General features: G+C 41.1%; 2 protein-coding genes across 5 annotated transcripts in view; both read right to left on the bottom strand.

The window, feature by feature from the left end:
* LOC115136153 (guanine nucleotide-binding protein G(i) subunit alpha-2) overlaps positions 1 to 18,130 on the bottom strand; it is a 167,117-nt gene extending 148,987 nt beyond the window's left edge. Inside the window, exon 1 of the mRNA XM_029671664.2 lies at positions 17,431 to 18,130. Coding sequence (XP_029527524.1) covers positions 17,431 to 17,548 — 118 coding nt within the window. The 5' untranslated portion in view covers positions 17,549 to 18,130. The remainder of the gene's footprint in view (positions 1 to 17,430) is intronic.
* Positions 18,131 to 19,689: 1,559 nt separating this feature from the next.
* LOC115136143 (sodium-coupled neutral amino acid transporter 3-like) overlaps positions 19,690 to 22,642 on the bottom strand; it is a 71,109-nt gene continuing 68,156 nt past the window's right edge. For all 4 annotated transcript variants that reach the window (XM_065026864.1, XM_029671642.2, XM_029671651.2 and 1 more), the window contains one exon: positions 19,690 to 22,463. In XM_065026864.1, the coding sequence (XP_064882936.1) occupies positions 22,359 to 22,463 (105 nt within the window). In that variant the 3' untranslated portion in view covers positions 19,690 to 22,358. The remainder of the gene's footprint in view (positions 22,464 to 22,642) is intronic.

The raw sequence follows: 22,642 nt of genomic DNA, 5'->3' as shown, positions 1-22,642 counted from the left end.
CCAATATAATTTCCCAGTGTGCCTTGCCTTTTCGAGTGAATTGTAGAGTTACCAGCGATGACTGTATGTGTTTGTGACAGAGACAAGGTTGTTGAATTTGTTCATTTTATTTATAAATGCCTGGATTTTTTCAATTTAGGTGATGCTCTTATAAAATAGGTAAAATATAGCAACCCCAGGTGTAAAATAGTAAATAGCGGCTACTTCTCAGAGTTTTGAAGTATCAAGGGTAGTTAAACAAGGGTGTCCGCTGTCACCATATCTATTTGTTATGGGCATTGAATTGCTAGCTATTAATATCAGCTCAAATAACAACATTAGAGGATTAGAAATCAGAGGCGTCCATGTATACCGATGACTCTAGTTTTATATTTAGTCCGCAAGCTCAATCCCTGCAATGTCTCATTGAAGATCTAGATCAGTGGTTTCCAAACTTTTTATAGTCCTGTACCCTTTCAAACATTCAACCTCCAGCTGCGTACCCCCTCTAGCACCGGGGTCAGCGCACTCTCAAATGTTGTTTTTTTGCCATCATTGTAAGCCTACACACACTATATGATACATTTATTAAACAGAAGAGGACTGGCCACCCCTCAGAGCCAGGTTCCTTTCTAGGTTTCTTCCTAGGTTGTGCTTCTACATCTGGATTGCTTGCTGTTTGAGGTTTTAGGCTGGGTTTCTGTATAGCACTTTGTGACATCGGCTGATGTAAAAAATACATTAGATTAATTAAACATAAGAATGAGTGTGAGTTTTTGTCAAAACCCAGCTCGTGGGAAGTGAGAAAGAGCACTTACAGGACCAGGGCACAGATAATAATATTATTATAATCAGTAATTTTGCTCTTTATTCAACCATCTTACATATAAAACCGTATTTGTTAATCGAAATTGTGAATAACTCACCACAGGTTAATGAGAAGGGTGTGCTTGAAAGGATGCACATAACCCTGAAATGTTGGGTTGTATTGGAGAGAGTTTGTGCGCTTCATAACAAGCGCACTTCTGTATGTTGTAGAAGTGTTACATGGTCGCTGCCCATATCGTTCCATAGTGCAGAAAATATACGAGAGTTCAGGGGCCTTGCTTTAACAAAGTTAACCATTTTCACTCCACTCCAAAACGTCTTTCAAGCTGTCAGGCATTACCTTGGCAGAAAGAGCCGCTCGGTGGATGCTGCAGTGTACCCAAATGGCGTCGGGAGCAACTGCTTGCACGCGCGTTACCACTCCACTATGTCTCCCTGTCATGGCTTTTGCACCATCAGTACAGGTACCAACATGAGCAACAGCTACGTTGGCAACTTATGAACTGATTTTCAATTAGTTTTCCAAAAAAAATTCAAAGTATCTCTCTTTTTCAAACAAGCATTGCAGAGCTGGTTACAATTTCAATTTCATCCCCCTGAAAAGATACAACAAATATTACAACGGATATTATGGTTGAACTCAAATGTGCTGGTTAATAAAATACCTGTATTTATGTCAAAGATGTTTCAAAAGGGTATTTTGTTTTAAATTCTATTGTAAATTGGAATGGTAGAGTTATGTCTTTCGTGGAGAATCAGAATTGTACGGGAAGGTCTGCTCAATCCAAGATTACAACCAATTGATTACAGCATTACCCCAAAAACAGGTGGCAAAGGGAGGAGTTAGGGAACTGGTCTGTCTGCCCAATATAAAGGATCAAAACTGGCGGAGGAATAAAATTAGCATCATTAGGAACGTTTACCAGTTTAATTTGAGGACCAGGATGTTGACAGCTGTGCCATGCAAAATAGTTGGGAAGAGATTTGATGTACCATGAGTTGATATATAACATGACGCAAGTTTCAAGACTTCATGCTTTTCAGCTAAAATTATTATATAGAATTCTTGCCACCAACAAAATGTTGAATATGTGGGGCATACAATCATCAAAGCTCTGCAGATTTTGTTGTGAGGATACAGAATCAATAGACCATTCATTTATTTTGGTATTGCCCTCAGGTAGCCCGTTTCTGGTCTCCGGTTCAGGAATGGCTGAAAATGCATAACATTGATCTAGAATTGACCCTAGAATTAGTACTGTTGTGAGATCTGGATAGACCAGGTCAATTACTAATATACGAATACTCTTAGTGAAAGTATTTATCTTCAATTCGCAATCTGTGGATTCTATTCTAATAGATTGGGGCGGCAGGTCGCCTAGTGGTTAGAGTGTTGGACTGGTAACCGAAAGGTTGCAAGATCGAATCCCTGCGCTGACAAGGTAAAAATATGTCATTCTGCCCCTGAACACCCCAGTTAACCCACTGTTCTCAGGCCGTCATTGAAAATAAGAATTTGTTCTTAACTGACCTGCCTAGTTAAATAAAGGTCCAAATAAAATTGTATGTGAAATATCACAGCATAGTTGAAAGATACATGGTGCGTAGAAATCCGAAGCGCGTGGCCAGCAGAGACAGGTGGGATGGGCTGAGGGTTGGGATGTGGAATTGGAGACAACTGGGAGTGGAGTTGCTGGGCGGGAGTAAGTAAAAAGAATCAAACATAACAAAAAAGTATGTTTGAATGACACTGAGGGGCAATGTTACAACTAATGCCGGTTTGGCAGATGCCGTGCAGGTGTTTGTACACATGCATATACACACACATTCATTAAAATGCACATATGTAAATTGTGCATATGCAGTTTTAGTGCATGTATAAAACATACCTTGTTATTATGATTTGTGTAGTACTTGATTATATGGCTTCCAACACTCTACTGTCAAAGGCACAATATGGGCTACATTTTTTTTTACAAAAGTTGTATGTGGTGCTTTCAAAGTGAATTATATGATATAGACTTTGAAAGGTGACATTTCAGAACCACTTGTCAAACAAAGTTTAAAAGGTATCAGGGTTTCCTCTTAAAAGGAATTTGTACAGGTAATTCTGATATGTACCATAGCTGTCAAAGTCCTGTTGACCTGAACTTTCTGAAAATGTGCCTTTATGGATAGCTGTGAAACTAGGCTTTCCAATGATAAATTATTAAAGGGTACACGCGAGCAAGAACTTTTTTTTTATTCTGACGCTGATTGTCATAGGGTATACACACACGTAAACATGGATTTTGTATTGAAGATATGTGGTAGTGGTGGAGGTAGGGGCCTGAGGGCAGACAGTGTGTTGTGAATGTGTTGGAATGTTTTTAAAATTGTATAACTGCCTTAATTTTGCTGGAACCCAGGAAGAGTAATGGGGATCCATAATAAATACATTCAATGCATTATGAAATAATGATATTAAAATTATTTTAGAGCTTTAGAATGGAAAATCCAACCCCCAAAATAGTGAACATTAAGTTGCTAAAACATAGAAAATATTCCATTGTCTCGGTCAGGTCCACATTGGGTAGACATCAATAGAAAAATAAGAAATTACTAACTGAAATATTGTATTTATATTTTATTACTTAAGTTTTTATGAGGACTTTAATTATTATTTTTCTATTCCTTAAAGTCATCATCTCATCTCTGCTCAGACAGTAGTAGCCAGCCAAAGTTATATATGCACTCCCCATACTATCTTGTACTGTCCTAGATTATGGTCATTGTAGTTAATTACCACATTTCTGAACTACGTTGAATATTTGCTTAATGAAAACTACTCCCTTCAGCACAGCGTCCCACATTGTTCTTGACTTGATTTCTTGTGAATTATTTGACTTCCATCTAGAAAAACAGCATGTTGGGCTCACAATAAATAAATAAATAATATAATTCAAGTAATTGAACCAACATAGGTCAATTAGCTGTTTAATAACCGGGAGGGAAAAAACTACATTTCCGGTAATCGCTCAGCACTAGAGATTTCTCATGTTTCTTCTCTTTCGATCTCTCTCTCTCTTACACACACACAAACACACACACACATAATGGGGGAGCGCTTAGAAGACATCCACTCAGCTTCTGAAATGCAAGAGGCTTTACAGAAATTGTGGAAAAGTGGAATTGAATAGGTAAGAACAGCTGGAGAAAAGTTGCTGTGAAAACAGTTTATGAAAGGATTACCTATAGGGCAAGGTCTGAAATAGAAAAACATGTTGTTAAACAAAAGGCCAGGACCGGAGATTACCAATTTCACCAACAGAGCAATCATGTCCATCCTCCGAACAGTTTGGTACGACAGAGAAAGTATGTATGGGGACAGGTTACACTGTTTTGTTAAAAACTGATGGATTGATCTGCACGTGATCGATCCCATCTCTCTTTTTAAAGCTCCATAATGGCCATCAAACGCATATTTCTCCTGAGTTACTGCATGACGGTGAGGTGCCTTAGATGGAGGGGATATTTTATGCTATCTACAGTGTGTACTACAGTGTGTACTATTCATGCTATCTACAGTGTGTACTAACACACAATTGTATAAGCAGTCGTCTATCAAATCAGAGACCTGTCCATCATACGATGCATTCGAAAAGTATTCAGACCACATTTTGCTACGTTACAGCCATATTCCAGAATTAAATCCATTTTCCCTCAATCTACACATAATACCCCATAATTACAAAGCAAAAACAGGTTTTCAGAAATGTTTGATTAAAAAAATATATATACAGAAATATCCCAGTTACATAAGTATTCAGACCCTTTACTCAGTACTTTGTTGAAGCACCTTTGGCAGTGACTACAGCCTCGAGTCTTCTTGGGTATGACGCTACAAGCTTGGCACACCTGTATTTGGGGAGTTTCTCCCATTCTTATCTGCAGATCTTCTCAAGCTCTGTCAGGTTGAATGGGGAGCGTCGCCGCACAACTATTTTCAGGTTTCTCCAGAGATGTTCGATCGGGTTCAAGTCCAGGCTCTGGCTGGGCCACTCAAGGACATTCAGAATCTTGTCCCGAAGCCACTCATGTGTTGTCTTGGCTGTGTGCTTAGGATCGTTGTCTTATTGGAAGGTGAATCTTTGCCCCCAGTCTGAGGTCCTGAGCCCACTGGAGCAGGTTTTCATCAAGGATAGCCTAGTGGTTAGAGTGTTGGACTAGTAACCGGAAGGCTGCAAGTTCAAACCCCCGAGCTGACAAGGAACAAATCTGTCGTTCTGCCCCTGAACCCACTGTTCCTAAGCTGTCATTGAAAATAAGAATTTGACTTGCCTAGTTAAATAAAGGTAAAATAAAAAAAGTTTCTCTTGGTACTTTGCTCTGTTCATCTTTCCCTTGATCCTGACTGGTCTCCCAGTCCCTGCCATGGAAAAACATCCCAGCAACATGACGCTGCCACTGCCATGCTTCACCGTATGGATTGTGCCAGGTTTCCTCCAGACGTGACGCTTGGCATTCAGGCCAAAGAGTTCAATCTTGGTTTCATCAGACCAGAGAATCTTGTTTCTCATGGTCTGAGAGTCCTTTAGGTGCCTTTTGGCAAACTCCAAGTGGGATGTCATGTGTCTTTTACTGAGGAATGGCTTCCGTCTGGCCACTCTACCATAAAGGCCTGATTGGTGGACTGCCCATCTACACAGATAAACTCTAGAGCTCTGTCAGAGTGACCATCGGGTTCTTGGTCACCTCCCTGAGCAAGGCACTTCTCCCCCGATTGCTCAGTTTGGCCGGGCGGCCAGCTCTAGGTGGAGCCTTGGTGGTTCCAAACTTCTTCCTGTTAAGAATGATGGAGGCCACTGTGTTCTTGGGGACCTTCCATACTGCAGACATTTTTTGATACCCTTTCCCAGATCTATGCCTCGACATAATCCTCTCTCGGAGCTCTATGGACAATTCCTTTGACCTCATGGCTTGGTTTTTGCTCTAACATGCACTGTCAACTGTGGGTAACTTATATAGACAGGTGTGTGCTTTTCCAAATCATGTCCAATCAATTCAATTCACCACAGGTGGACTCCAATCAAGTTGTAGAAACATCAAGGATAATCAAAGGAAACAGGATGCATGCAATGTTTAGTCTCATAGCAAAGGGTCTGAATACAGTGGTCCCTCCTTTAAAAGTTGCGTCATACTGCGGCATGCCTTGAGTGCTGCTGCGGCACGTCATTTAATTCTCAGGCATTTTTTTCTGTTACTGCAAGATATTGCTAGTTTGACCACCAGAGGGCATCTTTGAGAAGTATTTGATAGTATTCCGTATTGGCATTACCAGAGAATTTAAAACCTTTTTTGTAATAACATAGTATATGGGATTGATTTTAAGAAATTTGGCTTAATTAATTTGATTCATATTATGGTGTTTTTTATTCAGAGAAAAACTAAACCCTCAGGGTTTCTATGCGCTGTACGTGATGTCGGGAGTAGGCTACAGGATTGGATGATTCTAAATGGTTTGCCTTCATTAGACAACTTTGTTACAATATTTCTGTAAATCAGTGATATTTATTCCCATAATAATTCGTTATGGATCCATAACTAAATCAACATCTGCATTTTGAAAGAGCATTTTTTTATCATTATTTTATTAATGAAATGTGTTATTGGGCAACTTTGCAGTCTACCATACATACTGTAGTAAACATGGGAAAGTGCCTAATTCCTTACATAAGGGAGAGCAGGCCATGAATGCAGGGCATGCGGGAGACCGGTGTTATGTAAATAAGGTGTTTCTGTTTTTTATGTTTGATAAATGTGCAAAACTTTCTAAAAAGCAGTGTACTAATTATTTATAATTACTTATATATGTATAAGCCCCCCGACCATCCGCTCAAGGAAAAATCAGCCCACAGCTCAATATAATCGCGGTACCCTGGTCTACAGTGTCCAAGAGAAGAAGCATGCCTCTACATTGTTCTGTAATCGGAGAATCCTTTTACACTAGACTACGCAACACTTACTTCCACAGGGCAATTCACCTTTCAATTCATCCTTTCTTGGAGCTTGGCCGTGAGGACAATAGAAGAGTGACATTGACACTCGGTCAAAATATTATATTTAATCTCCCTAAACACCTTTCCCTACCTCCAGATACCTGAGCAGGCACAGCGTTTTAAAAACCTGTCATTCATCAGCTTTCTTTGCCATTAGGTGCAACATATCCGGTTAGTGTTTGTCACAGCTACCAACACCAGGAAGCCAAAATAAATGTGCTTACTGCCCATATACTACATAGCCACAATGTGTTACTAACCACAGAGAGGTATTCTGATACTTTTGTAAATACAGTGTATGTGGACACCCCTTCAAATTCGTGGATTCGGCTGGTTCTGCCACACCCATTACTGGCAGGTGTATAAAATCGAGCGCACAGCCATGCAATCTCCATATACAAATATTAGCAGTAGAACGGCCTTACTGAAGAGCTCAGTGACTTTCAACGTGGTACCGTCATAGGATGCCACCTTTCCTTTTCAGTCAGTTGGTAAAATGTCTGCCCTGCTAGAGCTGACCCAGTCAACTGTAAGTGCTGTTACTGTGAAGTGGAAATGTCTAGGAGCAACAACGGCTCGGCCGCGAAGTGGTAGGCCACACAAGCTCACATAACGGGACTGCTGAGTGCTGAAGTGTGTATCGTGTAAAAATTGGGTAAAAAAATTAAACATGAGACATGAGGTTTGGACCATTAGTTTTCTTAGAGAATTATCTGCAAGATAAGTTTGTGATTGGACACCCTAGCAGAAGCTATTTGACTTCCACTGAGGATTTAAATTAAACATAGCCTTGCCTGTTGACTTTGACTAGACCAATGTCAAGCTGTTCAGATTCCATGCACTCCTTGTCCTGCGCTGAGAGTGGGTTGTTTGTCTGGGTAATCTATTTTTTGCCTCTTATCTGACTGTGTCCCTGTAGCACAGGCAATTACTGCTGCACAATACACAATGGGCAGAATTCCATCTGCAGAGAGCTTATTCAGTTCTTATCCACACTAGCTATCTTTGTTTCCTATCATGTCCCCCTGTAATCTGAAGGTGTTCAGCCTGGTGCTGACATAACTTGTCTCTCTCTCTAGGCTCTATTTTAAAAAACAACAGAATGGTAAATCTTAGCGCTGGCAGTAGGGTTATAGGTTGGAGAATTTTTCACAACTGAAATTAAGGGTGCAGTAGCTGGCCGTGGTGTGAAAGGGCTGGGTTTTGATGAATAAACAAGTTGTGGGTGTGTCAAGGCGTGGCTCCTCACTGGCCAATCAGAACGTGCTCCATGGCTAAATATGTTGAGTATTTACTGAATTTTATGTATTGCTTTGTCATCAACTCCAATTCCAATGTAAGTCCATTATAGCCTAGTTCATTAAACAGCCTGCCCCATATTTGCTAAATATGTTGAACAGATTTGCAGTACACATTGTTCTAATTGCATTGCGTCAATATTGAAATACATTGTTAAACATTGGCCAAGATATAATGCTACATGCTATGTTCTGACAGAAATACTGTGTGTCTGAATACAGAAAACCTCCATCTTGCTCCCTGAAAAAAAGGGCCAAAGTTGAAAGACCGAGAAAAAAACGGGAATGTTTTGCTAGTCATGATATTTTAATAAAACATTGGTTATGGGTCTTTCGATAAAGTAGGGCACCAGTGTTTCCTATACTGGACAACTTGTTACATCTGTTGATAAGTCACTGATAATAGTCTGCCAATCTTTATCATGTCATTACATTAAGATATAAGGTCGGAATCATAGCTAAATTCAATCAAATTCACGACTTTTTAAAAACTACAGTATGTTTAACCCTTTATCATGTTTGGCTTCTTGATGGATTTGTCCAAAATCTTATAAAACATTACTTTTCTGTCCGTGTATTTATGGCAGTGTAAGTTGCCGTTTTATAAAATATTAAGCATGAATTAGTTAAATTAGACATTGAACTTGAACCCTGTAAGAATCCTGGCTCTAGCTGTCGGACAGTTTTTTTTCTGCGTAACATTTAATTTCTCCTTATGTTACATAGTGAAAACAGTTTCCATAGGCACACTAATTCAAAATCATAAATGCGATAGCAAAATCAAATGCTTCTAACAGAAAGAGTCACCTTACCTGATACTTAAAACCTAAATCGATACTGTCATTAACTTGGTTCTTCAATAATCATGCATAATACTGGACAAGCATTTGGGTTCCAGCTGATTAATTACACCGTGATATTTTCACACATCATCATCTGTTCCAGGAAGGAATTTTCTGAACGACAGTCAAGTGACGAACAGCTGTTGTGAACAGCCCAAGTGCTGGGAAAAACGTGATTCCTATTAATTATTCTGGATATAATGACAAAAAATGACAGCCTAGTGGGCTTATTCACAATATGATCTGGTAATGAAATAACATGATAAATACATATTTAAACAATACTACAAGAGGCTTGAAGTAGCTTACTTGAACTTTTGAGCTCAGAAATTCAAGTACCGGAAAATCTAAATTTTCACAATTTGGTGCGTGAAAAGTCCTTGTAATTATTGTAGCCAATTTATAAGTTTGCCTGCTCCCTTATAATTATCCATGATAAAAAAATATGAATCCGTTTTTGTGAAAAATGTGGCCACTCATTTGTTTCCCGCCACTTCAATTGAAGGATATTGCGGTAAAACCACGTGTGCTTATTATGACGACATCTAATGTTGGCTTCAACTTGGCTTTCCATACAAATCCTTCCATTAAAAACCGATCACTTTCTCATGATAAAAACAGCGATGGTGACATTCAAAGGGTGAGATTAATGCTACTGTTATTAATATAGTTGGTTCAGAGTTTTAGTTTAGCTCCCCAAAATGTAGTTCTTTCAACTTTGGCCCTTTTTTCAGGGGGTGAGAGGGTGTGCAAATTGAGGATTTCTGTATTCAGGCACACAGTATTTCTGCCAGAACATTGGCCAAGATGACGAAAGAGGTACTGTACAGCCAAGCTTTGTCAGCAGATGTTACAGTAACATCTTTACGCCCATCACAGGGCATAAGACTCCGCTGTTGTAAGGGATTTCCTCCTCTTCTTCCGAAGAGGAGAGGCGAGAAGGATCGGAGGACCAATATGCGGCGTGGTAAGTGTCCATGGTTCTTTTAATAAGAAATACAGACGGGAGACTCTGGTGGCTCATGACAGACGGGAGACTCTAGCATCTCTGGACAGACAGGAACACCTGTAGGGAGGAGACAAAGAGACCTGGTGCGTGGGGCTGCCACAGGACCCACCAGGCTGGGGTGACCTCCAGGAGTCTTGGTGTTAGGAGGAGGCACCTGAAGGACCGGGCTGTGGGGGAGCACTGGAGCTCTGGTGCGCAGCCTTGGCACCACTCCCCCAGGCTGGATGACTACTCTAGCCCGGACCCTCCAGAGTGCAGGCACAGGTTGATCTAGTGCCTACTACGCGCACCTCTCCCTTAGGCTCCACTCCCACATTTGCCAGGCACAAGCGGAGCACCCTCCCAGCGCCCCCGGAGACACAGCACGCAGAGCCGGCGCAGGATACCCTGGACCAAAACGCTGAGCAGGCACCATACGCCCTGGTTGGATGCCCACACTCGCATGACACTCTCAGGGGGTCGCCCTATAGCGCACCGGGCTATGGGCACGTACTGGCGACACTGTGCGCTTAACCGCATAACACGGTGCCTGAACAGTAACCCACTGCTTATAATAAGCACGAGGAGTGAGCTCAGGTCTGTTACCTGGCTTAGCCCCACACCTTGTGTTCCCCCTCCCCCAAAATAATTTGGGGCTGCCTCTCGTACCTGTCGCGCTGCCGTGCTGCCTCCTCATATCGCCGCCACTCAGCTTTCGCTGCCTCCAGCTCTGCTTTGGGGCGGCGATATTCCCCAGCCTGTGCCCAGGGTCCTTCTCTGTTCAAAATCTCCTCCCATGTCCAGGAGTCCTGTGATGCTGGCCGATGTTGTTGCTGCTGCTGCTGCTGTCGTCGCTGTCTGTTACCACGCCGCTTGGTCCTTGGTTGGTGGGTGTTTCTGTAAGGGATTTCCTCCTCTTCTTCCGAAGAGGAGAGGCGAGAAGGATCGGAGGACCAATGCGGCGTGGTAAGTGTCCATGGTTCTTTTAATAAGAAATACTTAACATGAACACAACTGAATACAAAAACAATAAACGTGAAATGAACGAAAACCAAAACAGTACCGTGTGGTGAAAAAACACAGACACGGAAACAAACACCCACAAACAAACAGTGAAACCCAGGCTACCTAAGTATGATTCTCAATCAGAGACAACTAATGACAGCTGCCTCTGATTGAGAACCATACTAGGCCGAAACATAGAAATCCCAAAATCATAGAAAAACAAACATAGACTGCCCACCCCAACTCACTCCCTGACCATACTAAATAATGACAAAAGCTGTGGGATATCTCAGGACATATGACTCCAGTGTGGAACATCACAGGACGTAAGACTCCGCTGTGGGATATCACAGGACATAAGACTTCAGTGCGGGACATCACAGGACATATGACTCCATTGTGGTTCCCTCTGCAAACCGGGAACGTATGCGACTCAGGGCCCTGGGAAGTAATTTACTCCATATTTCCATATTTTCTTTGGCTTTGTTTTGAGCACCTTGAAGGGTTCCAATGTAGATCATCATGCAAATAGGCATGTTCAGCAGAAGTGAAAACATTGGTTGTTTTTGTTTACAGCACTGTGATTGGTAGGAATGTGTGGTATCGTAGATACAGTACTTTGTTTTGTTGAGTCTCCTGCAAAATACTCAATCTCTACAAGTTAGCGTGCTGTTGTTCTTTCAGCACTGCAGTTGAAAGGAGTGAGTCATCTTGTAGTGTACCAACAAATTTGAGGTTGGGATAAGAATCAGCAATAACAGGCCTCCTGAGTGGCGCAGTGGTCTAAGGCACTGCCTCGCAGTGCTAGCTGTGCCACTAGAGATCCTGGTTCGAGTCCAGGTTCTGTCGCAGCTGAGCGTGACCGGGAGCCCCATGAGGCGGCGCACAATTGGCCCAGCGTCGTCCAGGTTAGGGGAGGGTTTGGCCAGCAGGGATGTTCTTGTCCCATTGCGCTCTAGCGACCCCTGTGGCGGGCCAGGCGCAATGCATGCTGACACAATCGCCCAATGTACAGCGTTTCCTCCGACACATCGGTGCGGTTGGTTAAGCGGGCGTTGTGTCAAGAAGCAGTGCGGCTTGACTGGGTCGTGTTTTGGAGGATGCACGGCTCTCGACCTTCGCCGTACGGGAGTTGCAGCAATGAGACAAGACTGTAACTACCAATTATATACCATTAAAAAGGGTTAAAAAAAAAAAAATTAAGAATCAGCAATAACAAGAAGGTTACCCAGGGTAGGCTACTGTTATTGTTCACAACATGCATTGATTCTATTGTATGGCCATGATGTCATCTTCCCTGGGACCAGAATACTTTACTGATGGTTCAATTTGGGGTTTGAGTGCTAACAGGAGGGTAGTATTGAGATCAGACATGAGAAAAGTACAAGCTAATTATGATATGACACAGATAACATGGGATTCAGAGAGTATGTGGCCACACTGTGCATGTTGGAATAGCCTACTGGATAACAATCTAATGGCACTACTAAGACAATGAAGCCAAACATACACTATATATACAAAAGTATGTGGACTCCCCTTCAAATTAGTGGATTCGGCTATTTCAGCCACACCCATTGCTGACAGGTGTATACAAGCGAGCACACAGCCATGCAATCTTCATAAATCTCTAAGATCTGTTCGTAGGGAGCTTCATGAAATGGGTTCCATGGCCAAACAGCTGCACACAAGCCTAAGATCACCATGCGCAATGCCAAGTGTCGGCTGGAGTGGTGTAAAGCTCGTGCCATTTGACTCTGGAGCAGTGGAAACGCATTTTCTGGAGTGATGCATCACGCTGGGTGTGGCGGATGCCAGGAGAACGCTACCTGCCCCAATACATAGTGCCAAATGTAATGTTTGGTGGAGGAGGAATAATGGTCTGTGGGTGTTTTTCATGGTCCAGGCTAGGGCTGTGGTGGTCATGACATATTGTCAAGCAAATAACTGCCCGTCTCATGGTAATTGACCGTTAATTAACATACACATTTAGCATCTCCAGGCATCCACGCACAGCCTACAAGCCACTGATGCAGACCTTTGGAACAGCTACATTTAAAAAATGTAGTCTATTTCAGAAGAACAGAATAGCATACTCCTTGTCCTTATGTTAAGCCCTGATCTGGCTATGCCATATGGCTGAGGGCTACACTAGTTCATTTAGCAGACGAGATTTGTTTAGAATTCCGTTGCATTTTATATTAATTTATAGAATGAAGAATACAATTGAACATAGCTATATAAAATAGAAAGGATCTTTTCTCCAAAAGATTTTTGAGGGAGTGTGCACAAACTTCTATTCTGTGTTGAGCGGTTAACAAAGTAACAGGTCTTCCTATATGCTTAATTTAGAGTTATTTATGCAACTTTATTTGTGATTAAAAACATACAGCCAAACATTTGCATTTTCAAAATAATGTTTATTTGACCCCCTTTTCTCCACAATTTTGTGGTATCCAATTGTTAGTAGTTACTATCTTGTCTCATCGCTACAACTCCCGTACGGGCTCGGGAGAGACGACGGTCGAAAGCCATGCATCTTCCGAAACACAACCCAACCAAGCCGCACTGCTTCTTAACACAGTGCGTATCCAACCCGGAAGCCAGCCGCACCAATATGTCGGAGGAAACACTGTGCACCTGGCGACCTGGTTAGCGCGCACTGCGCCCGGCATAAGAGTCGCTAGTGTGCGATGAGAAAAGGATATCCTTACCGGCCAAACCCTCCCTAACCCGGACAACGCTAGGCCAATTGTGCGTCGTACAACGGACCTCCCGGTCGGCTGCGACAGAGCCCGGGCTCGAACCCAGAGTCTCTGGTGGCACAGCTAGCACTGCGATGCAGTGCCCTAGACCACTGTCCCACCCAGGAGGCCAATGTTTGCATTTTTAATACATTCTACGGCTGCATGATACGACTCTAATGATGATTTGAAAAAAGTTGCATGAAAGGAATGAGCTCTGCTTTGTTTCTTGCGCAGGCTATACCCACATCATCAGTCCAAAGTTGTGGCAAAAGGGCTTAAGGACAACAAAGTCAAGGTATTGGAGTGGCCATCACAAAGCCCTGATTTCAATCCTATAGAAAATGTGTGGGCAAAACTGAAAAATCGTGTGCGATTAAGGAGGCCTACAAACCTGACTCAGTTACAAGAGCTCTGTCAGGAGGAATGGGCCACAATTCAACCAACTTATTGTGGGAGATTTGTGGAAGGCTACCCGAAAAATTTGACCCCATTTAAAGGCAATGCTACCAAATACTAATTGAGTGTATGTAAACTTCTGACCATACTGGGAATGTGATGAAAGAAATAAAAGTTGAAATAAATCATTCTCTCTTCTATTATTCTGACATTTCACATTCTTAAAATAAAGTGGTGATCCTAACTGACCTAAAACATGGAATTTTTACTCAGATTAAATGTCAGGAATTGTGAATAATTGAGTTTAAATGTATTTGGCTAAGGTGTATGTAAACTTCAGACTTCAACTGTACATGAGGTGTGCGACTATGATTCGAAAAAGGTCGCAAAAAAAGGGATGCACAGTTTCTTGCCGTACTGCACACATGCTGGGCGTCATTCACAAGTGATAGTTTAATATTGTCACCCATCAGATTGTTCTTGATTTAATATTTTCTTTACATATACAATATATACAGTACCTATGGAAAGTATTCAGACCCCTTGACTTTTTCCACATTTTGTTACGTTACAGCCTTATTCTAAAATGTATTAAATAAAAAATTTTACCCATCAATCTTCACGCAATACCCCATAATGACAAAGCAAAAACAGGTTTTTATACATTTTTGCTAAATTATAAAAAATAAAAAATGAAATATCACATTTACATTAGTATTCAGACCTTTAACTCAGTACTTTGTTGAAGCACCTTTAGCAGCTATTACAGCATTGACTCTTCTTGGATATGAACTCCAAGTGGGCTGTCATGTGCCTTTTACTGAGGAGTTGCTTCCGTCTGGCCACTCTACCATAAAAGCCTGATTGGTGGAGTGCTGCAGAGATGGTTGTCCTTCTGAAAGGTTCTCCTATCTAGCCAGCTCTAGGAAGAGCCTTGGTGGTTCCAAACTTCTTCCATTTAAGAATAATGGATGCCACTGTGTTCTTGGGGACCTTCAATGCTGCAGAAATGTTTTGGTACCCTTCCCCAGAATTGTGCATTTACACAATCCTATCTTGGAGTTCTATAGACAATTCCTTCGACCTCATGGCTTGATTTTTGCTCTGACATACACTGTCAATTGTGAGACCTTATAGGTCAGGTGTGTGCCTTTCCACAGGTATGTGCCTTTAAAAAATCATGTCCAATCAATTGAATGTACCACAGGTGGACTCCAATCAAGTTGTAGAAGTATCTCAAGGATTATAAATGGAAACAGGATGCACCTGAGCTCAATTTCCAGTCTCATGGCAAAGGGTATGAATACTTATCTAAATAAGGTATTTTTGTTTTTTATTTTGAATACATTTGCTAAACTTTCTAAAAACATGTTTTCGCTTTGTCATAGTGGGGTATTGTGTGTAGATTGATGAGGGGGAAAACTATTTTGTTTGGGGTAAGTTTCTCAAAAACAAGTGAAATCTGAAAAAGAAGTGTCTGGACCTTTCTATAACATGCCATTTACATCAGAAATAGAGATTTGGCTGTAAAAATAGAGATTTGGCTGTAAAATAGAGATTTGGCTGTAAAATAGAGATTTGGCTGTAAAAATAGAGATTTGGCTGTAAAATAGAGATTTGGCTGTAAAAATAGAGATTTGGCTGTAAAAATAGAGATTTGGCTGTAAAAAAAAAGAAATATTTTCCATTAAGCTACCCCAGTAACCCCTTAACCACTTTGCTTTGAAAAAGAAGGCCTTTCAACACAAATGTTTTGAAACCTTTGATTGATTGGAATACTTGATTGGTTAGAAATGCAGCCTTCTGCTTCTCCTGTAGACTGTATGGAAGACAACACAGAAGAAACAGTAAGGACACATTGATCAGCACCAGGTACACAAATTAGAAGAGAGCTCTGAACTCATTCTGTGACCATGAGAAAAACGCTATGCGCTAAGCTACTAGGGTGTCTTGGAAGAGTTTTAGTAGTAGTGTAGGGCCTTGGAGACATTGTAGAGCAACTGCAAACTGAGATTCAGGAGAGGCGGGAGTACCTTGATTTCTTCATGGCAGTCACTGCATTTTTAGGTTAACAACCAATTTTGCAGGTGAGGTGAAAAAGACTGAAATTACTATCAATTTTCTTTTATACGTTTGCAATTTTTACACCCAGGACAGGATGAGAGAGGAGGTTAGACAAATGATACAGCAACATAGAAGACTAAGAGACAGCAACGGAAGAGGGCAGACAAGAAAGACAGCAACAGACGACACAGAGAAAGTGATGGAGAGAGACAGAGGCGGGGTGAGCACAGAGTAGACTGTATCACTTAACGCCGCTCTATGGATTCTAATTACTGCATGGTGTGTGTTTTTGTGTCCGTGTGTGAGGGAGAGTGTGAGGACATTCTGTGGGATTCTTTAATCAGTTTGGCTCTAAAAGACAGGTCAGAGTCTGTTTTAAATTGTTGAGTAGTATGAAGGTTTTTGGCAATACATTTTAGATGCACTGAATGTGCTCCAGAGTATAGAGAGAGACCCACAATAGCTACTGTAATTTATTAGTGGCAGCGTATGCTGTGGTAGGTGGGAAGGTGCAAGTTTGCAAGTTACCTGAAAAATATCTAATCTCTCAATGTTTTAATCTCTCAATCTCTTTTAATCTTTAACTATTGAAATTCCTTTTTTTTGCCAGGGGAGGATGCCCCCGGAGGCCCCTACTGGCTTTGGGATAAACCATCAATGTCTTAAAATCCTAGCAACTACCCTGCTGTCAATCTGTAAAATTTCTGACAAATCCCTGTTAAAATCACTCTCCAGCATACATACTGGTTGTGTGATAAAGCTGTTCTGAACATAATATTGATTGACTTGATGACTCATCCATGTTCATTTTTACCTAAGCAGATTCAGAACCACATTGATGAATGAATGGACTTGATTGAAATATTTGCTTGATTGAAAGCTCTATTGCACTAGGATAATTGCTTTTGGTTCCCTGCTACACGAATTATGTTATTTATGCAGCGTTGGCAGAGAAAGCTCAGCATCAGAAGACAGTCGACCACACAGCAGTTTACGTAAATAAAAAAAATGTGCGCGCTGCTGATTAACACCCTACCCGTGGCAAGAGACCAGGTGGTGATGGATTTGCGATGCTTGTTTGGTGTATGACAATTAAACCCATTACGCTACCACATATCAAATTGCGGTAAAATCTAATAAAGAGTTTGAAGCACTCAGTCTAGAAACAGAGCTCAACAAGGAACGCACACTGGCTATCCGTCCATCCGGACAAACAAAGGATTGAGAATAAACGGCAACCCTTACCTAGTAAGAGCAGTTTTACCTCCCTTGCTGCCTTCTCTCCATCCTCGCGGAGATTTTTATCAATCATCTTTGATCTCTCCACAGCAGCTTTGTCTTCTGCACTTAATGTACAACCCATGTTTCCAAAAGCACGCGCGCACTGACGGCCGGCGCAAGGATTCTTGAACGATTTCGTCTTGACTTCTGTTTGATATGCCTACACAAGAGAAACGGTTATCCAAAATACTTGCCGGCCCGTTCAAGAGACGTGATTGTGCGAATTTGCTATACTAAATAGAGGATGTCTAGTTTTATGGCACGCATAAAATGTCCAGAAAAAAAGTCAGTCCTCGGCTGCGTTATTCTGAGTGATGTAAACTAACGTTCCATCAATATATCCTGTCCGTCGCAGAGCAATCTTCTTGGAGGTCAAAGAATGCCGCAGAAAGTTGCAGTCAAATCTCGAGTGGCTACGCGAATTGGTTATGTAGTGTTGACCGTTTATAATCAATATGATCAATTCTGACAGCCTCACCGATACAATCAATCTTATTCCTCGTTCCTACGTTTCTTCCGACCAAGTGAAGGTAAGGTGGAATCCAATCACATGGACGAGCGACTGCGCTCCCAGACTCACCCGCGCAGTCAAGTAAACATAGCTATCCAGTGGAAATCTGGAGAAACTGCTGGTGCACTTCAGCTGCCAACCTGCCGCCTGCTTTCTAAGGGGATTTGTTGGCACCCTTTCTGCTCCCAGTTGATATGTGACGTCGTAGATCTTAGATAATTGTTATTGTCTAACCACCCGTTGTGAAGTTTTCTGCAGAAATGCAATAGGCCTACTGTATTTAAATGTCCAACGCATCTGTTTGTATCTCAATATCAAATCATTTCTGGGTTGTTTTCATTGAAAATTGTCAAAAATAAACCAAAACAGCTTCTTCGAAGGGCAATTTATCAGGCAAGAATTTAGCAAGGACTGTGTCTGGGTGTGGTCTGACTGGGAAAAGGGCGAACTGAAAAATAGCTGTTTTTGGCGGAGAGGTTTAGAACACATTATTTTTGGTCTATTAACTAATTTATTAACTAAATGACTGTTTAATAGGCCTGGTTATCTAGGAATCCAGGTGTTTCTCTCTCCAGATAACTAAGAAATGTGTGCATATATGTAAATGAACATGGGATGTGATGACAACAAAACGTGTGCACTGGCTATAGACTGCACTAAAAATAGACATCTCACTTTACATTAAGTGGCCTACAATTGTATTGTAGGCTAGTTACATAGGCGTTATAGAGTGTAATACAGTGCAGGCTAATATATAGGCTAATGGGTACATTGATGGATTTTGACAGTGTTATAAGATAAGTGTAATAACACAAACAACATTTTAAACTGATGGATGTATTCTTCTTGGTTTCTTTGGTATCCAAACTATTCACATATGATTTCATATTCAAAAGCCTATTCATGAACACACATTTTATAACATCACTAACTACTTAACAAGATAACACCCTTTCATACTGCCATCAGCTAAGAAATGCTCTGTTGAAGGGACCCTCAAGCTGATTTTAGTCTGTTTCATGTGGGCCTACAGGGAACAGTTTGTCCTCTCCAAAATTTGTGTCGTTTTTAATAGTGATTAAAGAAGATTTATGTTTCATATGAATGACTACAGTGTCTGAAATGTTTGGATGGTGTGAGGAGGTTTACTTGAGCCGAAAATACAGCATATGACCTCTCAAGGAGCTTCAACTGCCCATTCATCTGAGAATAGTAGCAGGAGTTGAAAATTTATTAGATTTACACTGAACATGGCACTAAACCTTGGAACATCAAAAGGGAGCATGTTATTTTCTGTACTTGCTCTACTGAAGCATCCGAGAAGACACATTCTCATAGCACAGTGCACAAGACTACATTATGGAGTGGTTTGTAGTGCCCTCAAGTGTTGGAAATTAGTAACAATTCTCTTGACATGAAGGGAAAATCGGACCTAACTGGAATCTGCCCAGAAAATGCCCCCTAGTTGTCCCATAAACATTTGAGTTGATATTACCTGTACAGGTTAAGCAAGGATTATCAGTAATGATCTAGGCCAAGTTCAGCTGTGCAGTAGTTCCTCTGGTCTGCCATGCTGGTCAAGGCAATGCTAGATTATTATACCCCTGTCCTTGTCTAACCTGTACAGGTCCATGGATCATGGAGCAGGAACACTTAAGAGTAGCTCTAGTAGACAGGGGGCAAACAAACAAAGGACATAAGTGACACAGGTGTAAAAAACTTCTACAATTGTTTTTTAATTGTCAGACTAAAACTGTCCCAGCTATTTACACTATACAAGCTAGATATGCATCAAGAATATAAAGGGTTTACATTTATATACATTATTTATATAAGCCGCTTTATAAGCCCAAAATTCATATATAACTTGTTATTCACTCACAGTCCTTTAATTTCCTTAGAAATAAATTGCAAAGGTAAAACAAGAGCTACAACAACAGGTTAACTGGCTGGCATAGTTTGGGTATGAGAGAAAAGAGGCAAAATGTTGAGAATGTTGCCTCTGACATTATGATAGGGGTAGCAAAGCTCTAAAGTTGAAGAGCAAGGCCTCTCAGAGAGAAACAGTTCGGTAGTAGCTAGATATGTAGACACAATCCCAGACAGAAGAGGCCTAATCCCAGTCTATGGCAAGCTGTTGCCTCCTTGACTGGTCTTGACCAGGCATTCATTTTTACCACAACCACTGCCTCAAGACCAGCAAGACCAGGAGAAATATAGGGTTGAGTCAGATACATGCAATAACCTTTTAGACGTTGATGAGTAAAAGAAACAAGCTCAATAACATTCTATTGATTACAAATTAAAAATCAATTAATGTACACAAGAGAAAGCAACACCGGCTGCAGTGTTTTAGAATAAAATAAGAAAGGAACCATTTGCTGGGATATATTGGAAACAATGTTATTACAATGCTATTTATGTTTTTTGAGAGATACGATGTCACAGTGTTGAATGTTGCACTACACAATTGAGAAGCCTTAAGAAGGGGCATTGCGCTATCGAATCAAACTAAATCTAACAATCACAATTCACTTTATTGTCAAACTGTACTTGATCACAAGAGCCCACTGTTAGAGACCAGATACGTTTTGGAAATAGAGCCCAAACATCAACGTATTATGGATTGAATATCACAGTAGTTACGGTAAATTAATGAATTAAATCAGCCAATCACCAGACAGACTGGACAGGTGACACATCAGCTTTCCTTCACTAAAACCACAAGATCAATCACAAACAAGTGGAAAAGAGATATTAAAATACAATATAGAGTAGTTCAACAACATGGACATGTATGTCACAACTAACACACAACTAAAACACGTTTCCTCCATATTTTGTCATGCCAAAAACAGTAAGCTTAACCATTCGTAGTAACTGAAAGGGTTCACCTGAACTGTACTGAATTTAAACAAGGGTTTCCAAATTAATTGTAGAAATGTAAGTATGAGTGAAATATGTGCTATTAGTGTTAAAAAGGCAAGTTTAAGTTGTTGATCTTAATTTAAAACACAATTGATCATAAAATCAGTCAATTCTGTATCTAGGATGTCAGTTGATCATCTAACTAACATGAATGTAAAAGGCTCTATATGTTTTTCTTTCTTAATCAGCTCAGTGCCCTATAGCTCACCTCCTACACATTCAACTGTCACCTAAACCCTCCAATATGCAAAATCATCGAATATAGACTGCGCATACCATCTATAAGGTCTATCAAGATACCTGATCATATAGTTAAATACTTTGTTCTGAGGTCCATTAGCTCACTTGTGAAATTAAAAAAAAACATGGATATAGCTAGTTAAATAAATATACATTACTGTTTCAACGAAAAGGCTATGTGTGTGGTTGGTTGAACGCCACGCCTCCATTATCTGAGTGTACTGTATGTACCAGGGATACAGCAAGAGTTAAACACCATAATGCATCATGGGACATCAGCCTGCACTGAGCCCAACAACCACAAACCACATTCAACCTTAGCTTTGGCACATACAACAGCTCAGGCTAAATGCACTCTTGTAAGAAAACATGGGAAACTATACTGTATTTTTGTGTGCTCGTGCCAATAGAATATTTGGAAAAGCCTACTACCCTTTGATGGTTAAGTTGAGTGCTACTGGCACAAAGTGATAGACAGGATACAAAGACAGCCAGACTCTTTGTTTTACAGCACTCACCTAATCTATAGATGTAGCTATTTCTTCTATTGACAAAATTTCCGATTTTCTCATACAAAGATGCCAAATGACATGTAATGTATAGATCATGTGCTTTCATTTCCTTCCTTTACATAGCGATTCAACCATATCTCCATCGGTGCTTCTTCTGCACAGCACTAGCTGCAGTTGACATGAATTAAGGCGTCGGAGGGAAAGAAACAGGCAGATGGAAAAGAGATAAATAAGGATGGGAGGATGGATGAAGGGAGGGAGGGGGGAAAGGAAGGGAAGCCATGAGTTTCTTCAGGATTTTCCATTATGGATTGACTAGGATGCACTATCCCACTCATAAATAACACATTATCATGATTTAAAAAAAAGACCATGTCTAGTGCTGATGATTCATATAAAAGCACTCCTCTGTGCAGGGCTACATACTGCGTTACTGTAGTACAGACTGTTTTGTCGAAGTCTTTCGTCTCAAGAAGACTGAAATGCTCAGTATGGTTTTGCCCAGCAAGTTGATTCTGTCTTCCCCTCCTTACCCCAATCATCTTTGTCCCTTAACCTCTAACCCTTGCTCTACCACAGAGGGGATAGTGCATCAATTACATTAAACAGTTCTAAAAAACACACACACACTCCTAGGCATCCCCTCAAAGCCCCTGCCAGCCCCTTGCCGACCCCGGCCTGCACAGTGCAGAGGGCGGCCTCTAGTGGCCACCGCCAGAGTTGCTGCTCCCCGTTGTCCAATCGATGATGATGAAGCTCAAACTCATGATCATGAAGGCGACCCCCAGACCAGCGAAACAGGCAGCCTGGGAGGACAGAGGGAACACCATCATTAGAATGTATTTTAATGGGGTAACCATAACCTTACAGTAGCCTTAAGGACACAATACTAATCCTAAAGATCATATTACAATTATCGTGGAGAAGCTTGGAAAGATGCCATCACAATATGGTGATATAGCGTATGGCTAGGGTGAAACGGGGG

The sequence above is a fragment of the Oncorhynchus nerka genome, linkage group LG2, assembly GCF_034236695.1.
Source record: "Oncorhynchus nerka isolate Pitt River linkage group LG2, Oner_Uvic_2.0, whole genome shotgun sequence".
Lineage (NCBI taxonomy): Eukaryota > Metazoa > Chordata > Actinopteri > Salmoniformes > Salmonidae > Oncorhynchus > Oncorhynchus nerka.
The sequence above is the reverse complement of the archived record's forward strand: the minus strand, read 5'-3'. Positions and strand labels throughout refer to the sequence as shown.